This window comes from Protomyctophum bolini, assembly GCF_963924005.1.
Source record: "Protomyctophum bolini genome assembly, chromosome: 3".
Taxonomy (NCBI): Eukaryota; Metazoa; Chordata; class Actinopteri; order Myctophiformes; family Myctophidae; genus Protomyctophum; species Protomyctophum bolini.
Window position 1 is genome coordinate 10,607,360 of NC_137864.1, and position 22,550 is coordinate 10,629,909.

Below are 22,550 nucleotides of genomic sequence, written 5' to 3' on the forward strand. Positions count from 1 at the left end.
TCAGCTCACCACCGCAAATCCAGACTATGAATGAGCCTAAAGGCTCATACATAGTCTGGATTTTCGTTGAAGGCTCATTCATAGTCTGGCTTTTCGGTGGTGAGGTGACCACCGAACTACAACATGACGTCACGAGCCGTTATTTCAGCTCAGGTGGTCAGCTCACCACCGGAGCTTTTAAGTGTTGGAGTTTGGAAGCACTCGTCGTAAATCACTCAACGGACCTGCGTACCACCCTGAGTTTCAAATCTGAACATAATGCAGGAGGCAGCAGCTCGACCCGTTAATAAAAACGAGTGCTTCCAAACTCCAACACAGAATTTCTTGACAGAAAGTCTATAGAATGTCTATGGTGAATTTTTATGAAACAAAAGCTCGGCAGATTGAAATAAGATAATTCAAGCTTGGCCTAGAGCTGCAATGTTGGAGAGTTTAACGTTTGATTGATTGATTGATTGAAATATGTATTAACAGTTTGTAGAATTACAGTACATTTCAAGCACAAACTCAATACAAAGACTGTTAACTGTGAGTGGACGACCCAATTAAGCATTACACTTGTTTACAACAGGGTCCACATTGTTCAATACATCAAAACATTTAGAGACATACAAATAGACACTTCTATGTCGTTAAAAAACAGAAGAGGAATTCGTCATATAGGAAGCAAAAAGGGAAAAGATACATATACAAGGGAAAGGGGGGGGGGGGTGATTCAGATTTTACAGAGGCCAGTTTTGAATTGCAGCCATCCTTAGGTGCCCTTTGAGAGCGGTTTTGAAGGAGTCAAGGGATTCACATGTCTTAATGACTGTTGGTAGGGCGTTCCACATTTTGGTGGCATAGGAGCGAAAATAATTTAGTCCCTTGTTTGTGCCGAATCTGGGTTGTACATGGTTTGTTGCACTCCCTCTGGTGTTGTGGGTGTGGACTTTGTTTACATTAAGGAAGTATTTAGACAGGTACATGCCATGGGTATCTTGGTGGTGTATCGAATCTTGTGGACCAGACCCATTGCAAGATGCTGTACTCTGTCGTCGACCCTAAGCCATCCCAGCCTGTCAAAGTGGGCAGGGGTGAGGTGGGTTCGGGGTGTGAGGCCAAGAAGGAGCCTGACCAGTTTGTTTTGGGATGTCTGGAGCCTTGTTTTAAGGGCCTTTGAGGTGCTGTGGTACCAAGAGGTGGATGCATATTCAAAGAAACCTTGTATGAGGGCTCCTGTTAAGGTCTTCAAGGTGTTTTTGTTGACCAGTGAGGAGATCCTGTAAAGGAATCTTGTTCTTTGATTGACTTTCACGTCATTAAATACAAGTAGATCGCAAACGCAAATTGGATGAATGGGGAGTCAATGGAGGGTATTGCAACTCTAGATTCATCCCATTATAAAAAAATCTAGAGTTGCAAATTGCGGCTAACCTTACCCTGTTACCGTCCTGAAGTGTACCTCAGCTGGGTGGTGAAACTGACCCCCCTCGACCCTCTTTCTGGTGTACATAAGGCCCGAGCTAGAGCTAATGCCAACGCTACAACTAAACACAGGTGTACACACACACCGCTGTTAATCACGTTATAAGACAAGCTTTATATAATCATCATGTAATGTTGTTTTGAAGACTCTCTACCGGCTATAGCTGACACGAAGACCTGTACGACATGAATGCTACGTTTTATTCAATGCTAACAGGCTAGCAGCCATTTTGTTCGTTTCGTTTATTTACAAACATGGTTGGAGGAGCTGTGAATCACAAACGTAGAGTTGTTATAACAACACGGAGAGTTAAAATGTACCTTTGTATGTGAGGTCTATTTTTTTTTGTTATGGTAGTTTGTTATTTATTCCTCCTCGGAGAGTCTGCGGTCTGGTCTGTCCACCAACGGTCTGCTGCTGTGGTCAGTACAGTCAGTGTTGCCAGGTTGTTGTTCTTTGAGAAATAAGCAACCAAAGTTTTATGAAAACAAAGCCAAAAGGATCAACTTCTATAGGTCAGGGGGGTTGGCAACTGTCACTGATGATGTAGAAGACCACTAACAGATTTAGACTCTAGTTTAGAATAGATCATAGCCTTATTCATAGCTCGATCGATTCTGACAGATTGAAAATGTCAGAATCGATAAAATAGTCTGAATTTTAGACTAGAAGGCCACTGTATTTCCAATTTTCCATAGGCCTACTCACTCCAGAAGGCCACATTTGCATACTCTCGGGAAGAAACCTCTTATCTGCGTTTCAGAAAGCCACATTGCATATACACTCTCTTAGTTATGGGAGAACGGGGTAAGATAGCCACTTTTCACATATTGGTCATGGAAGCAAAGGTAAAATTAGATCATGATGGAAGTAAAATCGGAATTACCATTATTTCAGGATGTCTTCTATGACTAAGGGCCGATTCATACTCCTATTTTTGAGGTTCCGGGGGGTGGGGGGGAAAATGTCTGACGAGCCGAAATCATTTTGGCACTACAGCACCGAAAACATCCCAAAACAGTTTGTTTTGGGATGTCTGGAGCCTTGTTTTAAGGGCCTTTGAGGTGCTGTGGTACCAAGAGGTGGATGCATATTCAAAGAAACCTTGTATGAGGGCTCCTGTTAAGGTCTTCAAGGTGTTTTTGTTGACCAGTGAGGAGATCCTGTAAAGGAATCTTGTTCTTTGATTGACTTTCACGTCATTAAATACAAGTAGATCGCAAACGCAAATTGGATGAATGGGGAGTCAATGGAGGGTATTGCAACTCTAGATTCATCCCATTATAAAAAAATCTAGAGTTGCAAATTGCGGCTAACCTTACCCTGTTACCGTCCTGAAGTGTACCTCAGCTGGGTGGTGAAACTGACCCCCCTCGACCCTCTTTCTGGTGTACATAAGGCCCGAGCTAGAGCTAATGCCAACGCTACAACTAAACACAGGTGTACACACACACCGCTGTTAATCACGTTATAAGACAAGCTTTATATAATCATCATGTAATGTTGTTTTGAAGACTCTCTACCGGCTATAGCTGACACGAAGACCTGTACGACATGAATGCTACGTTTTATTCAATGCTAACAGGCTAGCAGCCATTTTGTTCGTTTCGTTTATTTACAAACATGGTTGGAGGAGCTGTGAATCACAAACGTAGAGTTGTTATAACAACACGGAGAGTTAAAATGTACCTTTGTATGTGAGGTCTATTTTTTTTTGTTATGGTAGTTTGTTATTTATTCCTCCTCGGAGAGTCTGCGGTCTGGTCTGTCCACCAACGGTCTGCTGCTGTGGTCAGTACAGTCAGTGTTGCCAGGTTGTTGTTCTTTGAGAAATAAGCAACCAAAGTTTTATGAAAACAAAGCCAAAAGGATCAACTTCTATAGGTCAGGGGGGTTGGCAACTGTCACTGATGATGTAGAAGACCACTAACAGATTTAGACTCTAGTTTAGAATAGATCATAGCCTTATTCATAGCTCGATCGATTCTGACAGATTGAAAATGTCAGAATCGATAAAATAGTCTGAATTTTAGACTAGAAGGCCACTGTATTTCCAATTTTCCATAGGCCTACTCACTCCAGAAGGCCACATTTGCATACTCTCGGGAAGAAACCTCTTATCTGCGTTTCAGAAAGCCACATTGCATATACACTCTCTTAGTTATGGGAGAACGGGGTAAGATAGCCACTTTTCACATATTGGTCATGGAAGCAAAGGTAAAATGAGATCATGATGGAAGTAAAATCGGAATTACCATTATTTCAGGATGTCTTCTATGACTAAGGGCCGATTCATACTCCTATTTTTGAGGTTCCGGGGGGTGGGGGGGAAAATGTCTGACGAGCCGAAATCATTTTGGCACTACAGCACCGAAACAGCGGTAAAATAGGAGTAAATCGGCCCTAGCCTAAACAAAAGTGGTCATGTGGCTCAAATTGCCCCAGATAAGGGTAAATTGATCCACGTCAAGTGCATGGTAGGTTTGATATTGTAATGTGCAAGTTTAAACTTGAACAGATGATGTACCGGTATTCACAAATAATTTATTCAACACTTTTCCCTTGCAAATAGTCTTATTTATTTGTTATTTATTATTTAAAGTTAAACCAATTAATAGCCAATTAAATAACGTTTGTTATTCAGAACCTTTTACTATTTACCACAACATGTATGATAGGCCAGGCCTATTACATTTTAGACCTGGGTAAATGTAAATGTTGCTTCTATTATGTCATGGCCGGCATGTGTCAAGCTTACAATGTAATGCGTTGGGAGCTTGTAGATCGAAAGCCGCTTATAATAACCAGACATGGCAACACAGAGTACAGGCTCAGGATGCTTAATCGAGAGCAGACTGAATGAATGAAATGAACGGGCAGACAAGAAGACAAAATCGAGTACCGAAAGGGGGAAATCACTATGGTAAAAATATACAATAAAATAATTCGTTTTTGATCACGAATTTACCAGGAAACTAGGAAGCAATATAATTATATATTTTTAATAATATGGAAATCTACCAGAAAATATGGTGATCAGAAATATAGTTACCGGTATTTAGATTTTAGAAGAGGAGGCTATGTTATTAAAACACATGTAGGCTAGATGAAATCCTACTATGAAACTAAAAGTGCCCCTCCGTCTTGAACACATGACTATAGAGATAGTGTGTAACGATTAGCGGGATTTCTGGACAAAATCTAAAGGAGTAGTAGGCTAATATGAAAAAAAAATGTTTTTCAAAAGTCAGCCTCCTGGTGGCGCTATAACAGGCCGTTCTGGAAGAATTGGGGCAGAGCTGGTTCATCGTTGGCATCCAGGGAGTGTGTGTGCAAAATTTGGTATTTTACTTTAGTACACTTCAAGGGTTTTCATCCCCTATGGCTGAGGGAGAGATGAAGCATAGGGACACCCACTATAATCATGTAGAACATAATAATAGTGTTGCAGATTGGATTGAACATTTTCATAGATTTCATAGATGACTTATATTCATAGACTTGTTTGACAGCATTGTTATCAGTGTGTTGGATTCATGATGTCAATGTGTATTTTCAGAAACCACCTAAACTGTCAAATTAATATTAACTTGACTTAACTTTGGCTCTGTATTTGGTCTGCTCTTGTTCCCCGATCTACACCAATAAACCTCTATGGAAATAGCCGATCTACAAACTCCAACCTTGTAGATCTGCTATTTTTGCTGGCTGGGCCAGGAGTAAAGGGAGACGGCTGCTATAGCTATATCTAGCACCAAATGCCAAATGACAGCCAGGCATGGAGAATACATGAGGGAGAGAATGTGTGCAAGAGTGGCTGGTGACAGTGGTGAGTGAAATATCCATGGACATACAGTATGTGTGAATGTGGCAGCGCGACAGAGAAATAAGAGAAAGTGTAGAGTGAGTGAGTGTGACTGTGTTTTTAAACACACTTTGATTTTAAAGTTAACTTGTTTGTTTTTAAATCACTGAACTGACTGGCACCTGAGTATATTTCTCACCTCTTGTCCCCGCACATACCTTCCCGTAATCTTAGATCAGCAGACAAAGTTTAACCAACACAAAGCTGGTGACACAAGGTGGCAGAGCCTTTGCTGCTAGGGCTCCACTGCTGTGGAACCAACTACCTCTGGAACTCAGACAGACCACTTCAGTGCATGTCCACTTTTAAAAGACTCTTAAAAACCCACTATTATAGAAAGGCTTTTAATGAGTTTGAATGAACATCCAGTTTCCGCTTTCTCTTTTTATCTTGTCTTTCATCATTTTTGTATTTTGTATTTTATTAATTTCCATTGTTGATTTGAATTGCCTGTTTATGTATTGTATGTGAAGCACTTTGTAAACTTGTTTTTGAAAAATAATAATAATTATTATTATTATCTGCCAGAACCCAGAATTTCATGAAAAGGAATAGATTCTGGTGCCAAATTCTAATGTTCCCACATGCCCAATGCCAAAGCCCTGCAGGTAGCACTACCAACTCAGCTTTCTAACTGTTACCACCACTTTTATATGAGAAATTCAAATAAACAAAATGCTAATTTCATTTTAATTCATTTTCATTACATATCCTTATAATACAATTGAAAATGTCAAATCATGCCTGGAATTGATTGGTATACTCACTGACTTATAAAACATTGCAATATGAATGCCACATGGAAATACAAAAAGTTGTTTACGGATAATAAAGTTTAATCCCAGAGCTACACTGCCCTCTACAGGTTGAAAACCACAACTACAATGTCTCTGCACTTTTCTTATTTATTGCTTGATTGAAAAAATGTCACAATAGGTAGTAGAATCGGACATGGGTACATTTCAAATGAAAGTCAATACAAAAACTGCTACTTTGAGGACGAAACCATGAAAAGCACTTGTTTACATCAGTGTCGTCTATTCATGAACATTTAAAGAGTACACTTCTATGAAAAACAGGAAATCATTATATAAAGAAAGTAAAAAAAGACACTTGACTAAAGGATGCCAGGTCTACAAATTAACCTGGCATCTATCTACATAACATAGGCTACCGGTAAATAACATTATAGCCTTTGCACACACACACACACACACACACACACACACACACACACACACACACACACACACACACACACACACACACACACACGCATGCACTCGTGCATACATGTGTAAGAACTCCCCAGCCTGGGTATCCTCTTTCAAATAACCTAACCCCCACAGGGGTCAGAGGCGCCCCGTCGCCCGTACTCCCCACCAGACACTCTGTTATGCTAATGGTTATTTACTGAGTGAGTCTGTCTGTCTGTCTGTCTGTCTGTCTGTCTGTCTGTCTGTCTGTCTGTCTGTCTGTCTGTCTGTCTGTCTGTCTGTCTGTCTGTCTGTCTGCCTGCCTGCCTGCCTGCCTGCCTGTCTGCCTGCCTGCCTGCCTGCCTGCCTGCCTGCCTGCCTGCCTGCCTGCCTGCCTGCCTGCCTGGCTGGCTGCCTGGGCCAGGAGTAAACAGAGACGGCTGCTAGCTATAGTTATCTAGCACCAAATGCCAAATGACAGCCAGGCGTGGAGAATAAATGAGGGCTCTCGCTCATTTATTCTCCACGCCTGGCTGTCATTTGTGCAAGTGTGGCTGGTGAGTGAAATATCCATGGACATACAGTATGAGTGAAATATCCATGGACATACAGTATGAGTGAAATATCCATGGACATACAGTATGAGTGAAATATCCATGGACATACAGTATGAGTGAAATATCCATGGACATACAGTATGAGTGAAATATCCATGGACATACAGTATGAGTGAAATATCCATGGACATACAGTATGAGTGAAATATCCATGGACATACAGTATGAGTGAAATATCCATGGACATACAGTATGAGTGAAATATCCATGGACATACAGTATGTGTGAAATATCCATGGACATACAGTATGTGTGAATGTGGCATGTTTGGAAGCACGACAGAGAAATAAGAGAAAGTGTACAGAGTGAGTGAGTGTGACTGTGTTGTGAGACTGACACCTATAGAATACTGCAAATGTCCCTGTGCATTATAACGAGAACAATAATGTATACTTTTGTGTGCGTGCGTGCGTGCGTGCGTGCGTGCGTGCGTGCGTGCGTGCGTGCGTGCGTGCGTGCGTGCGTGCGTGCGTGCGTGCGTGCGTGCGTGAGAGGGGGGACCTTTTGGCATCACATTGACATTAACATGCACCTTGCTTGTGTCCAAATAGTATCCAAATGTATGTAAAAGTATGCAGATTATATCTGTTTTCCCCATTTGCAGAATGCATGGACATTTTCAGTCAGCTACGAAAACAGGGCTACTGTATCTCTTTCAGCAAAGGCAAAAGGATAGCCTTGCAAGAGTTGATGACATATGTCATGTACTTCAACTCAACTCTAATGCAAAGGGACAGTGACATGATTACCAATCATATCATATCATATCATATCATATCATATCATATCATATCATATCATATCATATCATATCATATCATATCATCATTATCCTCTCTCTCTCTCTCTCTCTCTCTCTCTCTCTCTCTCTCTCTCTCTCTCTCTCTCTCTCTCTCTCTCTCTCTCTCTCTCTCTCTCTTAGCTGACATCACTATCTAATTTCAGTGCCATTGATCTCTTTCGATCTAAGTGACCCTGCCACATGTTAAATGATCATACCAGCCTTTTTGACATGTAGATCCGTTGTCACTTGAACTCCTTACACTCGGGTTCAGAGGTCAACACCATGCAAGCTTGCGATGGACTTTCTTTTTCTCTTTTTGGGGGTCAAATATCTGGACTTTCCACAGACTAATGAAGGACCCGATATGATAAGTAGCTATTTGGCCTCCAAAAGCAAGGATTTTAGTAAAGAATGTTGGAAAAGCTCAATAAAGCTTCCATTGCGTGGACTGTGAGACGGAGGCATTTGAAAATTGTCAACAGGCCTGGAATTTTGTCATTTTAGAGGCCAGTCTTTAGTGTTGACCAGTTTTTATGGCAGAAAGGTCAAATGCCAGGGCAGCCAGGAAGGCCATCAAATAAAACAATGATTTTAAAATGATTCATTTAACTTAAAGTTAAGGATGGTTTAATTATAATATAGTGAAATAACAGTATAACTATCAGCGAAATATAACCCATTTATTTCACAATACTAAATGTAAATGTAATATGTGCAGTATAAAGAGAAAGTTGAGTTGTAGAGTCACCCAGTAAACATTTGCAAAAACATTTATAAGATTCGCAGAAATGTAAATTCACAAATACACTTAAAAGATATTTAAAATACAACTTTCCCAATGTGCAGTCAGTTATACAGACTCTCAGTAGCATATGAACGTCGTGGGAGAGCTGGCGTGAGGTTAAACTAACTAACATATAGCACATACTTCACCCGTGTTGAACTCAAGCTCATAAAGTGAAGAAGATCAGATGAAGGTTACGGTTACTGTATGGACAGAACATAAAATGGCCAGCTGTCACATCTCTTCAAACACTCTCCTCAATAGAGCGTCGCAGAACGACGAGTGGCCCAGGAAATGAATCCCAATGCATTTTTCCCATAGGCTTTTCTTGCATGCAGTAAGGGCCGTCGGGATAGGGAGTCAAACGCGCGGCACACTGCCAGACTGGATTGCCAGCCAAGGTGCTTAGACAAGGCCCAGGCCAAATGTTTACTTGTTAATCCAACTGTTAAGTCTACATTAACTGCCAGGTGCCGTGCAAAGTATGCCGTTCAGACTACTATGGGGTTTATGGGTAAGTCTCCCATTGGCTTAAGGGCAGCCTAGAGACAGCCAAACATGATAAAGTGTCCATTGGTCGTCAGTATAGAAGTAGTACATGTAGTCCAGGCGCTTTTCATTCACCTGGCAAAAAACTGATTGCGTATCACATTGAATAACACAAATCGAATTGTTCTCTATTTGAGTGCCTGAATCGGCCTGAATCGTATCGTATAGTACTGAAGATACTGAAGATGCCATTATAAAAAATGAAAATAAAAAATAGCCAATCTACAAGCTCACCATCGCATCACAGTGCAATGTATTGTGAACTTGTAGATCGGCTATTTGCGCAACTCGCTGTACGAGAACTATTCATGAAGGCGGCCTCCCCGGACAAACGATTGGGAACCACTGGCCCGATCAATTAAATTGGGAGTCACATTGTTGGAACTTGGGACACTTGTCCAAGTGGGATGCACGGTAGAGGTCTCAGACCCCTAGACTAAAGTCTCCACAGGGCTGCATGAGCAGGAACCTAAGGGCCAATTATACCGCTTTAGTGCCGAAATGATTTTGGCTCGTCAGACATTTTCAGTAGCACCGAAGAGCCGACTTTAGGACGGTACCCGCCCCCCCCCGAACCTCAAATGACATCACATTGTGCTGTAGAGCCTACAATGCCTTAACATTTCTGACGAGCCGAAATCATTTCGGCACTACAGCGCCGAAACAGCGGTAAAAAAGGAGTATGAATCGGCCCTATCGGTAATGAAATTATTGGCTGTGGAATGTGACAAAAACTAAACAAAATCTCCATGAATTCGAGGATTCATGACAGAAAAATTGTAATTCATTTGGGTGACACTTGACTTGCTTCCAACTCGGACACACTAGACATGGTGGCACTGGCACGCATTAATACCGGTACATGATGTCCACCGTTAAATTTAATGCCTTGTAAAGTTCGGCCTGCATGAATGCTGCCTTAGGTGTTCAGTTCCTTTAGTTTACTACTTTACTCTATCAATCACGCGGCAGTGACAGCTCAAGGTTGTTTATTGTGAATTTACTGGCCACTTCATTGGGGTTGCTGTGGGTTCCTTGCAATCCACCTGTTATTTTTGAGTGGTGCAAACACTCCATTAAGTAGCTATGTGTGTCCTTGGGTCCCTGGATCTGTCCCTGTGTCCGAGCACGAAAATAGCGTCTGGTTGGTTTTCACAACCAAGTGTCACTGTTGCACAGCCTAACACGCACGCACGCACGCAAATACACACACACACACACACACACACACACACACACACACACACACACACACACACACACACACACACACACACACACACACACATTAACTGTATTATGATGGGGTGGTACAGTACAGTACAGTACAGTGACAGTTCAGTACAGTGCAGTAGAGGCGGGACCCCCACACGGTAACTCTGTCATTTCTCAACCGTTTCGGAAGCGGGGCGATGGTTCCCCGGGGACCCCCAGAGACCCCCACATGGTAACTCTCTCATTTCTCTACCGTTTCGGACGTGGGGCAGCTCGCCGGAACCCGGCAGGCACTCTGGCCGCGTTCCAATGGGTCTGGACCCCCCCGGGGACCCCCACACGGGGGTTGCACTACTTACTTCACACTTTTAACCTTTATTTTATTTATTAAGGGGAGAGGTTCACCAAGCACCACGACTCTCTTCAGCGAGGGTTTACATGAGGATCATGATTCAAATCGCTCTGTTCAAGTCCCTGATACAGTGTAAAGTCCAAGCAACACTGTACCTAAATCTCTGTGTATAACATTCATGAGCCAATATGAAGGAACAATGTGGATATAGTTAAGCAATGATAATGTGACATAACATAACATGACCAGGGCAATTGATTAAAAGAATATCAAATATAATATTGAATCGAGTCGACTTAAAAGAGGTGAAACCATTGAGTATTAAAAGGATAGAGACTGATCTGGCGCCCAGTGCTTCAACGTTGGAGCGCCTCACTGGCCCCTTGGGTAAAACACTATAGCCAGAGTAGATTAAATTGTTAAATTAGCCCAAACATTTGTTAAAATGAGCCCAAAAGTGTTTTAAACCCCAATTCTTTGAGACACACAAATGGGTAGACTATAGGGGCATGCCGGATCCGCCATTCCGTCATGGCCATGGGGCCGTCTGGCAATTCCAGACGGCATTCCAGACCTCCGAGACAGAAAATATACCTGCTGCTGCTGTTTAGATCCTCAAATAAAATGATGTAGGCTACTGTGCACTCTGTGCAAATCGAAGAGCAAGTGATTAGAAAACAACCTGTGATATGTCTTCTTTTATATTCCTGAATCGATTATATGACAAAGGTCTCAATTGTTCATAAATAATGTTTGTTATGAGCTGGTCCAGCCGTCTCCATTCACTGCTATGTATTCATGGAACTTCCGGTGTGTGATTTGGCTCCCATGAAAGTGTCCATGAAAGTGCCCCAGTCACGTGACCATGACCTTTCCTTCTCTAAGCTTCCTTGCATGGGGTGAAAACAACACAGCTGAGCTTACCATTGGAATTGCATTATAGGGAATGTAGGCCTACACATTTTTACATTTTGTTTTCATCATAGCGCAACCTAATGGTGAAATATTGTAGTGCAGGTAATTGCAACAACAACCGATGTTGTGAAAAATGAAAACTTTTCACGATTCTGCCAATAATCATATTCTTTGAGACACACATCTGAGTTTTTGCGGGGTCAAACAAAGAATCACATGACGTTGATCCCCTTGCCCTATTCGCTCATACTAGGACATATAGTCAGAAGAAGTACTCCGCTAGTATAAGTAAATCTTGCATTCCATTACTTGCTGACGAGCTGTGAATTACCTTCAGCATGTTGTCTGACCATTACTTTTACGATTGATATTGTACAGCAGACAGGAGAAGGATCTCTGTGTGCAGATAGCTTTACACTGGGTGTACGCACTCACGCACGCACACGCACACACGTGTGGGTGGAAGCATGGTGTTGAGGAGGCATACCCTCCTCAACACCACTAATTAAGGTACGATGCCTCTCAAATTCTCGAAGCTTATCTGGCAATTTAAGTTACAGGGTAGGCTACGGAAAGGTCATGCTAACTTTGATCTATCATCTAAGTCAGAGCTTGTGACTGATAACTTCTACTATGGCTTGCATCCATCAGCTTTATTTAGTGGCAGAGGCAGGGGTGAAAGTGGTCCGGAACTGGCCGGAACACTGTCTCTGTCCGTTTGGGTCCATACGGAGATCTCTGTAACTGTCTGCCTGTATATCTGAAGAGTGCAAACTGACTGTGAGAAGTGGACTGGTTAAGTAATCAAATGGCAGGTGTGGCCATGGAAATCAATTGGCTAAGGCAGAGGCTGGGAATTCTACAGGTGAGGGGACTTAGGCTCATTAGGTCCACTGGCAGAGCCTGTGGTTCACACCACTGCACTCTGTGGTGGTGTGGAACGTATGTGTGAAATTTGAAGAAAGTGATGCGAAGGGTTCTGGAGTTACATGGATTACAGACGTACGTACAGACAGAGACGTTTTTCTTTGGATATGGCACTGGTCCGACCGCTCATTAGACCGACCCCTGACCCTAACCTTAACTGCACGTTTTGGGGGTTTGACACAAAAGTGTGGGGGTACTGCCTGTAAGTTAACCTGGTTCCATCATGGATATTGCACCATGTCAAAGTGTCCTGAGCAAGACACTGAACCCCAAAATGCTCCCGATGTGCTGGTTGGTGCCTTGCATGGCTTCCGCCGCAATCGGTGTATGAATGTGTGTGTGAATGTAATGCACAATCTATGTATATAGCGCCTTGGATAAAGGCGCTATATAAAATGCACCATTTACCATTTACTAGCGAGAGTAGATGTTAAAAAAAAGTGTTATAAAATGAAATACCCCAATTCTTTGAGACACACATATGGGTAGACATATTTTGGGGCGCCATTCCTTCATGGGGTCAAGGTAGATGGAATGGAGGTAAGGTCACCGACGTCATTTTCGCTATCATGCAATTCCAGACGGCAGATTTGGCGCACCATGGGAGCCAAACTACACCCGGAAGTTTGGTGGAATGCATTGGAGTCAATGAGAGCCAAGTGACCAGCTCATGAACAAACACTATTTCTGAATAACTGAGACCTTTTGTAAAGTAATCGCTTCTGGAAAATAACAGAAGACATATAACACATTACTGTCTGCTGTGTTGCTTTTCGATGTGTACATGCTCTAAAGAGCAAAAAGTACGTTTCTGAACGTGTCAACTATCGCGAGACTGTCCGCCATCATATTCTTTGAGACACACTTCTGAGTTTCTGCGGGGTCAAACAAAGAATCACATGACATTGATCCCCTTCCCCTATTCGCTCATACTAGGACATGTATGTAGTCAGAAGAAGCACTCCGCTATAGTATAAGTAAATCTTGCATTCCATTACTTGCTGACGAGTTGTGAAATACCTTCAGCATGTTGTCTGACCATTACTTTTACGATTGATATTGTACAGCAGACATACTTGTGAGGCCAGTCGCAACCTGTCTTCTAAACACACATGTTACAGGAGAAGGACCTCTGTGTGCAGATAGCTTTACACTGGGTGTACGCACTCACGCACGCACACGCACATGCACGCACGCACGCACGCACGCACGCACGCACGCACACACGCACGTACGCACGCACGCACACACGTGTGGGTGGAAGCATGGTGTTGAGGAGACATACCCTCCTCAACACCACTAGGGTACGATGCCTCTCAAATTCTCAAAGCTTGTATCTGGCAATTTAAGTTACAAACTTACATGGTCACGGAAAGGTCATGCTAACTTTGATCTATCATCTAAGTCAAAGCTTGTGACTGATAACTTCCACTATGGCTTGCATCCATCAGCTTTATTTAGTGGCAGAGGCAGGGGTGAAAGTGGTCCGGAACTGGCCGGAACACTGTCTCTGTCCGTTTGGGTCCATACTGTATATGGAGATCTCTGTAACTGTCTGTACGTACAGACAGAGACGTTTTTCTTTGGATATGGCACTGGTCCGACCGCTCATTAGACCGACCCCTGACCCTAACCTTAACTGCACGTTTTGGGGGTTTGACACAAAAGTGTGGGGGTACTGCCTGTAAGTTAACCTGGTTCCATCATGGATATTGCACCATGTCAAAGTGTCCTGAGCAAGACTTTCTTTTTCTGTTTATTGAGCACTTAATGCACTTAATGACGTTCAACAGTATAGTCAACATAGTCAACATTTTCATTTATTTTACATTTGTGCCTTTTTTGTATATATATATTTTTTTTTGAGAAAGACTTTCTGTGTTATTTCCCCTTAAATTAACGCCCTACTTGATCATACTACAGCGTCACATAGAAGCATCAAAAGTGGCAGATCTTTTTGAGCTTGTAGTTCTGCTACTTTTGCTGTGTTTTTATTTTATTTGAATCTGTCAAAAGTAACAGTTTTGAGACGAAATGTTAAGTTAGGATGGGTTAAAGGTCAAATTTCACGCAGGCCTATATGTAAATGTACAGTGAGAAAATATACCACTAAGGAGTGGGGACATCTGTCTGTCTGTCTGTCTGTCTGTCTGTCTGTCTGTCTGTCTGTCTGTCTGTCTGTCTGTCTGTCTGTCTGTCTGTCTGTCTGTCTGTCTGTCTGTCTGTCTGTCTGTCTGTCTGTCTGTCTCAGAACAAATTCAAGGTCGGAGATAACCAGAGTCTTGAGTTAACCCATGGCCTACGGGAGCTTGGAATGTGACAGGTGATACGTCAGTTACACCCATTGGGGTCTCATGACTGCTGACTCCCAACAGGGTGTATAGCCTGAAAATGGCTGCTCATCGTAAAACTGTCATTTATTTGCAGCCGAGCCACGGGTGGGTTGGGTGATCGCACGCTCTCTTTTCCTTGGCTAGAAAGAGAACACCCGCTGCCACAGGCATCATTTTTAGTCCATTTGTTTCTTTTGCCCACCGCTGAACTAGAAGTGTTGAGCTCCAGTGGTATAGCGGGCGGCAATAGTTCTTTTTATTTATTTGGCCCGAAGACGTCTGTGGTGGTGGTAACCCACACAGGGCTTGACTCACATCCCAGCATATATACTTACTCAAGTAAGTACTACTTAAGCACAATTTTGAGGTATTTTTAATTTACTGGAGAAAACATTGGCCTGCTATAGCGCCACCAACAGGTGGATCTTTGCAAAACACACATACCTCAGATCATCCAATTGCCATCAATGGTGTAAGAACAAATGGCACCCTTTTCACACTGGCCTATTATAACGCCACCAGGAAGCCACAACCTGATGGGTGCTGGCTGTGTCTGAGCACGAAAACAGCATGGTTGTTTTTCACCACCTGTGCGCAACCTATCTCAGCCTATCAGCCCATCTATTACAAGCTCACAATGCATCGCTTGTATGTGCTATTTTCATACAACTTGATGCATGTTCTATGCATTTCATAGAACATTTGAAAAAAGACAAATTTGTGAAATGAGACATTCTGCATAATGAGTACTTTATACTTTTGGTATACTTTAAGCATACTGTTTTCTGTATTCCATTTTACTTTAGTACCGAATTTCTATTGCCCCATTGATACTTTTACTTCAGTATCAAGATAAATACACACAATTATTGTTAACATTGTGCTTCTGACACCATCTTCTTCTTTTCCTTTCGGCTAGTCCCTTCAGGGGCAATCTGCCTTAATCTAACCCTGTCCTCTGGCTCCCCTTCTCTCACACCAGCTAACTTCATGTCTTCTTTCACTATGCGTCCTCTTATCTATCCTCTTTCACTACCGGTGTACTGCAGGCCCCAAGTACAGTATTTAGGCTTTCCAAAGAACACCTGTCATCTGCTTGTTAGAATATATTCCTGCCTACTTCTGTATCACACAACTCGCATAATATCTTCCGGTCACATAATGTAACTGGTGCGAATGTATATATATCCTCGAATAAACGATAGAACATGTGTGATACTGCGTCAGCGTCAGTGTCAGTGTCATCTTGTTCACGCTTTCTCACAGAACGGTAATTCGAGCAGAATCACCAGTCACTCTGACTAGGGGGCAGTCAGTGTTCAGGACAGAGGATTCTAATGAGGCAATAAGACACAAGAGGCTGTGGGCTGTATTTGCGTGTCTTAAGTACCATATCTTATTACTTAACTTAAGATCTGGAGGCGTGATCAATGCCATTTGGCTATTCTGAGTGTCCAAATAGCATTAACCACGCCTCCAGGTCTTAAGTTAAGTAATAAGACCTGGTACTTAAGACACGCAAAATACAATTTTACAATGGTCTATTTTGGTTTATTGCTTTTTTATAAAATTGTTAGCAAATATGGAACCATTAAAATAACAATTTCAGTAAAAGAAACAACGTCTTTGTTTGTTTTGTCTTGTTTTAAAGTGATTTGTAAAATAAATGCTCCTCTAAAAATTCCAATACGGAAATACATTTTGTTACAGTAAGGGTACTACGGTGAAGACGTTGACGTTGTAAGGTTGCTGCCCTTGCCAGACGGGGAGCGACGCCTGCGTTCCTCACTCGGATCAGCGGGTTTGTAAAACTTCTCATATCATCCCACGAGTAAACATCAGCCCGCCATCTACTCCTGCTTCAGGAGATGTCAAATTAATGCCCTGGGCTGCATTGCCATTGATCTTCATGGGTGTTAGTGATGTGATACTTTCTAAAGCCCCCACTAATTAGGCTTGGTAAATGCAGACGCATTTGTGCAAATATGTACAGTGACACATAATATACCCCAAAGAAATTGTTAACTAAAAATATGACGTGAGCCACATGATCGCATTGCAGTGAGATCGAAAAGTGTCATAAATCTCTCTCTCTTTCAACAGGTCTGGTTTCAACGTCTTCGGTTCCCTTGCAGACAGAGTCGTGTGTCCTCACGTCTCTCACTCCTGTCTCTTTAAACGTTCCAGTCTAAAGCTATTTGTACACACTCCATAATTATGTGTCCCAGGAGGACACTTAGAAATTAATTGTACAGCCCGGCCAAATTGGCCAATGCCAGAATTTTGAGTGGGACCAGGAGGGCAGTCAGACAGATATTTAGTGAAGCCACTAAGGAAATCGGGACTTCCTGAAAGTTCATATAATGGCCTGTTGTGGCGCTGTCATTGGGCCCAAAAAACCCCATATCTCCATAGAGGCCCATGTATTTGGGCCCAACTTCACCTAGACTGTATTACCTTAATGAACATGGTCATGAATACTTTCTGCTTCCAGTCACTATAGTTTAAAGTCTAATTTCTCATGTCATAATATTCTTTTTGGAAAATTATGGTCCAATTTATTAAAACAATTACCATAATGTCGCGTATGTTCTGAGGGGCGAGACTACCGTTACAGTCTATGAACGGGAGCCACCCCCCGTTCAGTCAAAATAAAAACCAACGAAGAGTAAGGGCAAGGGGGGAAGTCCCGCCTCGTTGTCTGGGCCAGCCAATGGCCAGCTGGGCCCAAACGGAGCCAGCCAATGGCCAGCTGGGCCCAAACGGATCTAGAAATATGGTGACTTACAGTGCAAGGAATTACAGGCTTCATTTTATGTCCATGTAACTGTTAGACCCGGGGAACGCTTTGTCCATATTTTCAGTTTGAGAAGATCTGCCCCAAATTGATTTCATTCAAACATTTAAGCCCTATTCAAAAATAGCAGATCCACAAGCTTGAGAGCTTGTACATTTGCTAATTTTTATGAAGAATAACATGCCCAAAAGATAGTTACAGAATTATTGTAAGTGGTTAAAAATCAGGACACAGCAGCATAACTGCCCATACCGATGGTGTCAAAAAATTCAAATAATCACAGATTATATTGGTTGGGCTCTAATTCATTGTTCAGGTGGTTAGCTTTCAATTAAAGGGGCTTGAAGTGGTTCTCAAACTTTTCTGGATCAGGGTCTGCCCATCTGACCATTAAACACATGCAGCTCTGTCTAATGATCAGATGTGTTGACCACATGCATTTTCACATGCGGCTTATTTTAACGATCGATCAATCAATCAATCAATCAATCAATCAATAAATCAATCAATCAATCGTGTTCAAGCTTGGATCAATGGAACTGATCATGTATAGTATAGTTTATGTCCAATATTATTAGGCTTTTCTATTATTATTTATTAATATTGAAAACATTTTAAAATAGTGAAAATAACAGTCAGCTATTTTGACTACTGGAATTCTTTCACACTTTTAGACCATATCCGTGGTCATCATATGGGCTACCTAGCAATGGATGCTTTTAGACCATATCCGTGGTCATCATATGGGCTACCTAGCAATGGATGGACTTTTAGACCATATCCGTGGTCATCATATGGGCTACCTAGCAATGGATGGACTTTTAGACCATATCCGTGGTCATCATATGGGCTACCTAGCAATGGATGCTTTTAGACCATATCCGTGGTCATCATATGGGCTACCTAGCAATGGATGGACTTTTAGACCATATCCGTGGTCATCATATGGGCTTTAGACCATATCCGTGGTCATCATATGGGCTTTAGACCATATCCGTGGTCATCATATGGGCTATATTAGACCATATCCGTGGTCATCATATGGGCTTTAGACCATATCCGTGGTCATCATATGGGCTTTAGACCATATCCGTGGTCATCATATGGGCTTTAGACCATATCCGTGGTCATCATATGGGCTATATCCGTGGTCATCATATGGGCTTTAGACCATATCCGTGGTCATCATATGGGCTACCTTAACCTAGCAATGGATGCCAAATCAATTTGTGTGTATTTTTCGGATCTACGTCTCATACCCTGGAGGGATGTGATGTTCTGATTGGTTAAAAAACACACCGTTTTCCGTTTCAGAGTGAAACTATACAAAACTAGAACTGCACTCTGCCGAGTGCATACTTGCTTGTTGCACACTAGTAGGCCATAAATGGCCTACTAGTGCGCAAGCAGAGCGCGCAAGTACTTTCGACCGCTGGAAACTATCACATCTCAGTATCTCTGTGAAGGAACGTTTGAAATGTATAATCATTACGTGTAACTATTTGCTACCTAACTACTTTTTTACAGAAAAATTAATCATTGATATGTGATGAAAAAAAAGGTATATAAACTGGTATATAAACTAAAATATATTATAAGGTATAATTATTTTATTACTTATTGTAAATTGTCAATTGTTTTAAATGTATTTCATTTTGTACTATAGTGATATTAATACTAAATCATGATCAGAGTAATATGTGTCTCTAACTTCAATTTCTGTAATAATACTTTCAAATTTGTTGAAATATACATGATCTAAAATACTTCCGAAATCTGTAGTTGGATTTGTATCTCAGTGATGACGTAAGAGAAATGGTCATCTGTGTAATCTCGTCCCACCAGATACCACATTACGTCATCGTTGAGAGCTGGGACCAGAGTACACGGTGTGTATATGTATGACTAGCTCTCAGTGATGACGTAAGAGATATGGTCATCTGTGTAGTCTGGTCCCAGCAGACCAGGCACAGATTTACAAATTACAAATCACATTACAACTACATACAGAGTATGTAGTTGTAATTTGATTAGCAGTATACTGTGGTTACTTGGTTCCAAAAAGTGAAGCCAAGTTTTTTTCAACCGTAAGTCTGTGCCTGGTTTGCTGGGACCAGTTACAACATTACGTCGTCGTTGAGAACTGGGACCAGAGTACATGGTGTGTATATGACGTAATGTTGTAACTTGTAACTAGTCCCAGCAAACCAGGCACAGACTTACGGTTGAAGAAAACTTGGCTTCACTTCGAAGAGACCAAGCAAAATGATTACTTGCGCGCTCTGCTTGCGCAAGTAATAAAAACAATATACATTTCACTAAGTCTTTAAAAATGTTTTCATAATAATAATAAAATGCCTATTACGATTAGACATGAGGGATAAGGCGGTGTGCATTAGGCCCTCAGTCCCTATAATGCATATATTGGTGTCCCAATTTCCATTGTTTTAAATATTAATGGAGGCGCGCCTGAAGCCTGTCCTGGACGTAAAAATGAACAGGTGATGATGATATAAATGTCGAGAATGCCCTTTGATTTTCAGTTTGTTTTCCAGTTCAGGTTTAGAAACTACAGAATGGCAAACACATGGCAGCCTATAGTAAGCAACGTACAGCTTCAGCCACTTAATACAGTTGTTAGAATTATATGTGTATTGTGTACCCAGAGCCATGGGTTTCAGTGTTAGTCATAGATAGGCCTATACCAGGGCATGTCCGTGTGCAAGCATAGACAATGGTCAATAGGCATGTCAATTAAAGCAATGTTACAGTAATATGACGTCATAGACGGTTAACAAAAAGGTTACACGTTTACAAGAAGGAAAAGGTTCAAATGCCCATCCCTAACGAGAGGATGTGCTTTTACCATGATTATTTCCATGACAGTGATGCGGTCTGGAATGATGCTTTCACTGAAGCAACACTGAAACGTCAATGAAGTGCCAATTAACATGGCAAAGCAGTCGTTTTCAACCATTTTAATTTAATTTCTTTAATCTTTTTCTGGTAATTTTCCCACAATTCTGCAAATGTTGATTATGTTTCATATAATAGCTAGGCCTATAGTATTTTGATTACCTTTGACACAGTATAGTCTTATTCTTTGAGTGTTTAAAAAGGTCTTGAAAGTAATTGTCACTTTAGAAATGTGCAGATACCTTGTATACACTTGTACTGTAACTCTGAACTGCATGACTATACTGACTATACGGGTCACATTTTCTGAAACTTCTCAGCTTTTGTCTTCAATGTTTGTGTTTACACAAAAACTCAAAGCTGGGCATATTAATGGCTAGCGCCCCTCAAAAATGTCTAGTCGACTTTTATTTTATTTTTTTGTCGGCAAAATCCACATACGGGTAACGGGTGTAAAGTGGACTTATGGAGACGTGGTTACTCACTGATGTGTGGGTGTTCTGCCCACTACGGTGCTACTGCCCTGCAGGGAGGTCTTCTGAGTGTGTGTCTTCCTGTTGCCTTTCTGCATGTCCAGGCTGCTACCAGCAGAGAGAGCAGCACTGCTCGCCAACACAGATTATATAGCGGTGGGAGGATGTAAAAAAAATGAATCCAGAGATAGCGGTGTAGTATATTATGTATATATATACAGTAGGTTGTATAGTCAGAGAAGGTATGTAGAAATTAGGTCTTCATGCCTGTGTTGTGTCTCTCCAACACAGTGGGAGTCTCACTGCTGACAAGATTCACACCGAAGGTCAGTTGAACTCTACAGCATTCAGCGTTCTTCAATTCTGAACTGTAAGCTCCAAACTTCAAACTCTGAACCCTGAGCTCCAAAGTCCAAACTCTAAACTTTTAAATCTAAGCTCTAAAATAATTCTAAACTCTAAGCCATGAGCTGTCAAATGCTTCTTCCATGTGCTAGTAGTCCAGTTCAAATGGGAAGTGTACATGCGGTTTGCTCCCCCCTCCCTCTCTCTCTCTCTCTCTCTCTCTCTCACACACACACACACACACACACACACACACACACACACACACACACACACACACACACACACACACACACACACACACACACACTTCTCTGGATTCCCCAACACCCTATACACAGGTCATGAACACACACACACACACACACACACACACACACACACACACACACACACACACACACACACACACACACACACACACACACACACACACACACACACACACACACACACACACACACACACACACACACACACACACACACACACACACACTGAGTGGGTGGAATAAGTATAAAATGAGGCATTTTGAAGTGCAACCCCAGAATAAATTTTTATAGACAAATCAACTGTTTGTTCATTAAAATGTAATATTTAGTGGAGAGTTATGGGGGTCCATGGAAATAAAACGTTTGAGAACTGGTGGACTCCTATGTCGTACATTAGTGTCACAAACATGCTGAAGAAAACTTGGAGTGGAGTCAAAATAATAATGTTGTGTAAAAACAAACATCTAGCCACACACACACATATAGGTCTGTGTTGATGACCTCTGGTAGGAATCCATTGAAATTAAGGATTGTGAGAAAATATCCAACTTGATGTATGTATGATGTATGGGACTGATCGAGGGTAGCTACTGGGACGTAAGTCGGGACTTGATCACCCCGGCTGGGTCACCTGAGTGAGGGGTATGACCTTGGGATACATCACTGAGGATACGTCCCAGGTGCATCCATGTATGTATGTATTTTGTTTTAGTTATTCTATTTATAGTGACTCATAGGAATA

The 22,550-nt window shown here is 41.9% G+C and overlaps 1 protein-coding gene across 2 annotated transcripts in view; it reads right to left on the bottom strand.

The window, feature by feature from the left end:
- The window catches only part of LOC308313287 (uncharacterized protein), a 55,563-nt gene extending 34,250 nt beyond the window's left edge, over nt 1–21,313 (bottom strand). For both annotated transcript variants that reach the window (XM_080760325.1, XM_080760324.1), the window contains exon 1: nt 21,204–21,313. In XM_080760325.1, the coding sequence (XP_080616451.1) occupies nt 21,204–21,289 (86 nt within the window). In that variant the 5' untranslated portion in view covers nt 21,290–21,313. The remainder of the gene's footprint in view (nt 1–21,203) is intronic.
- Between the last annotated feature and the right edge of the window lie 1,237 nt (nt 21,314–22,550).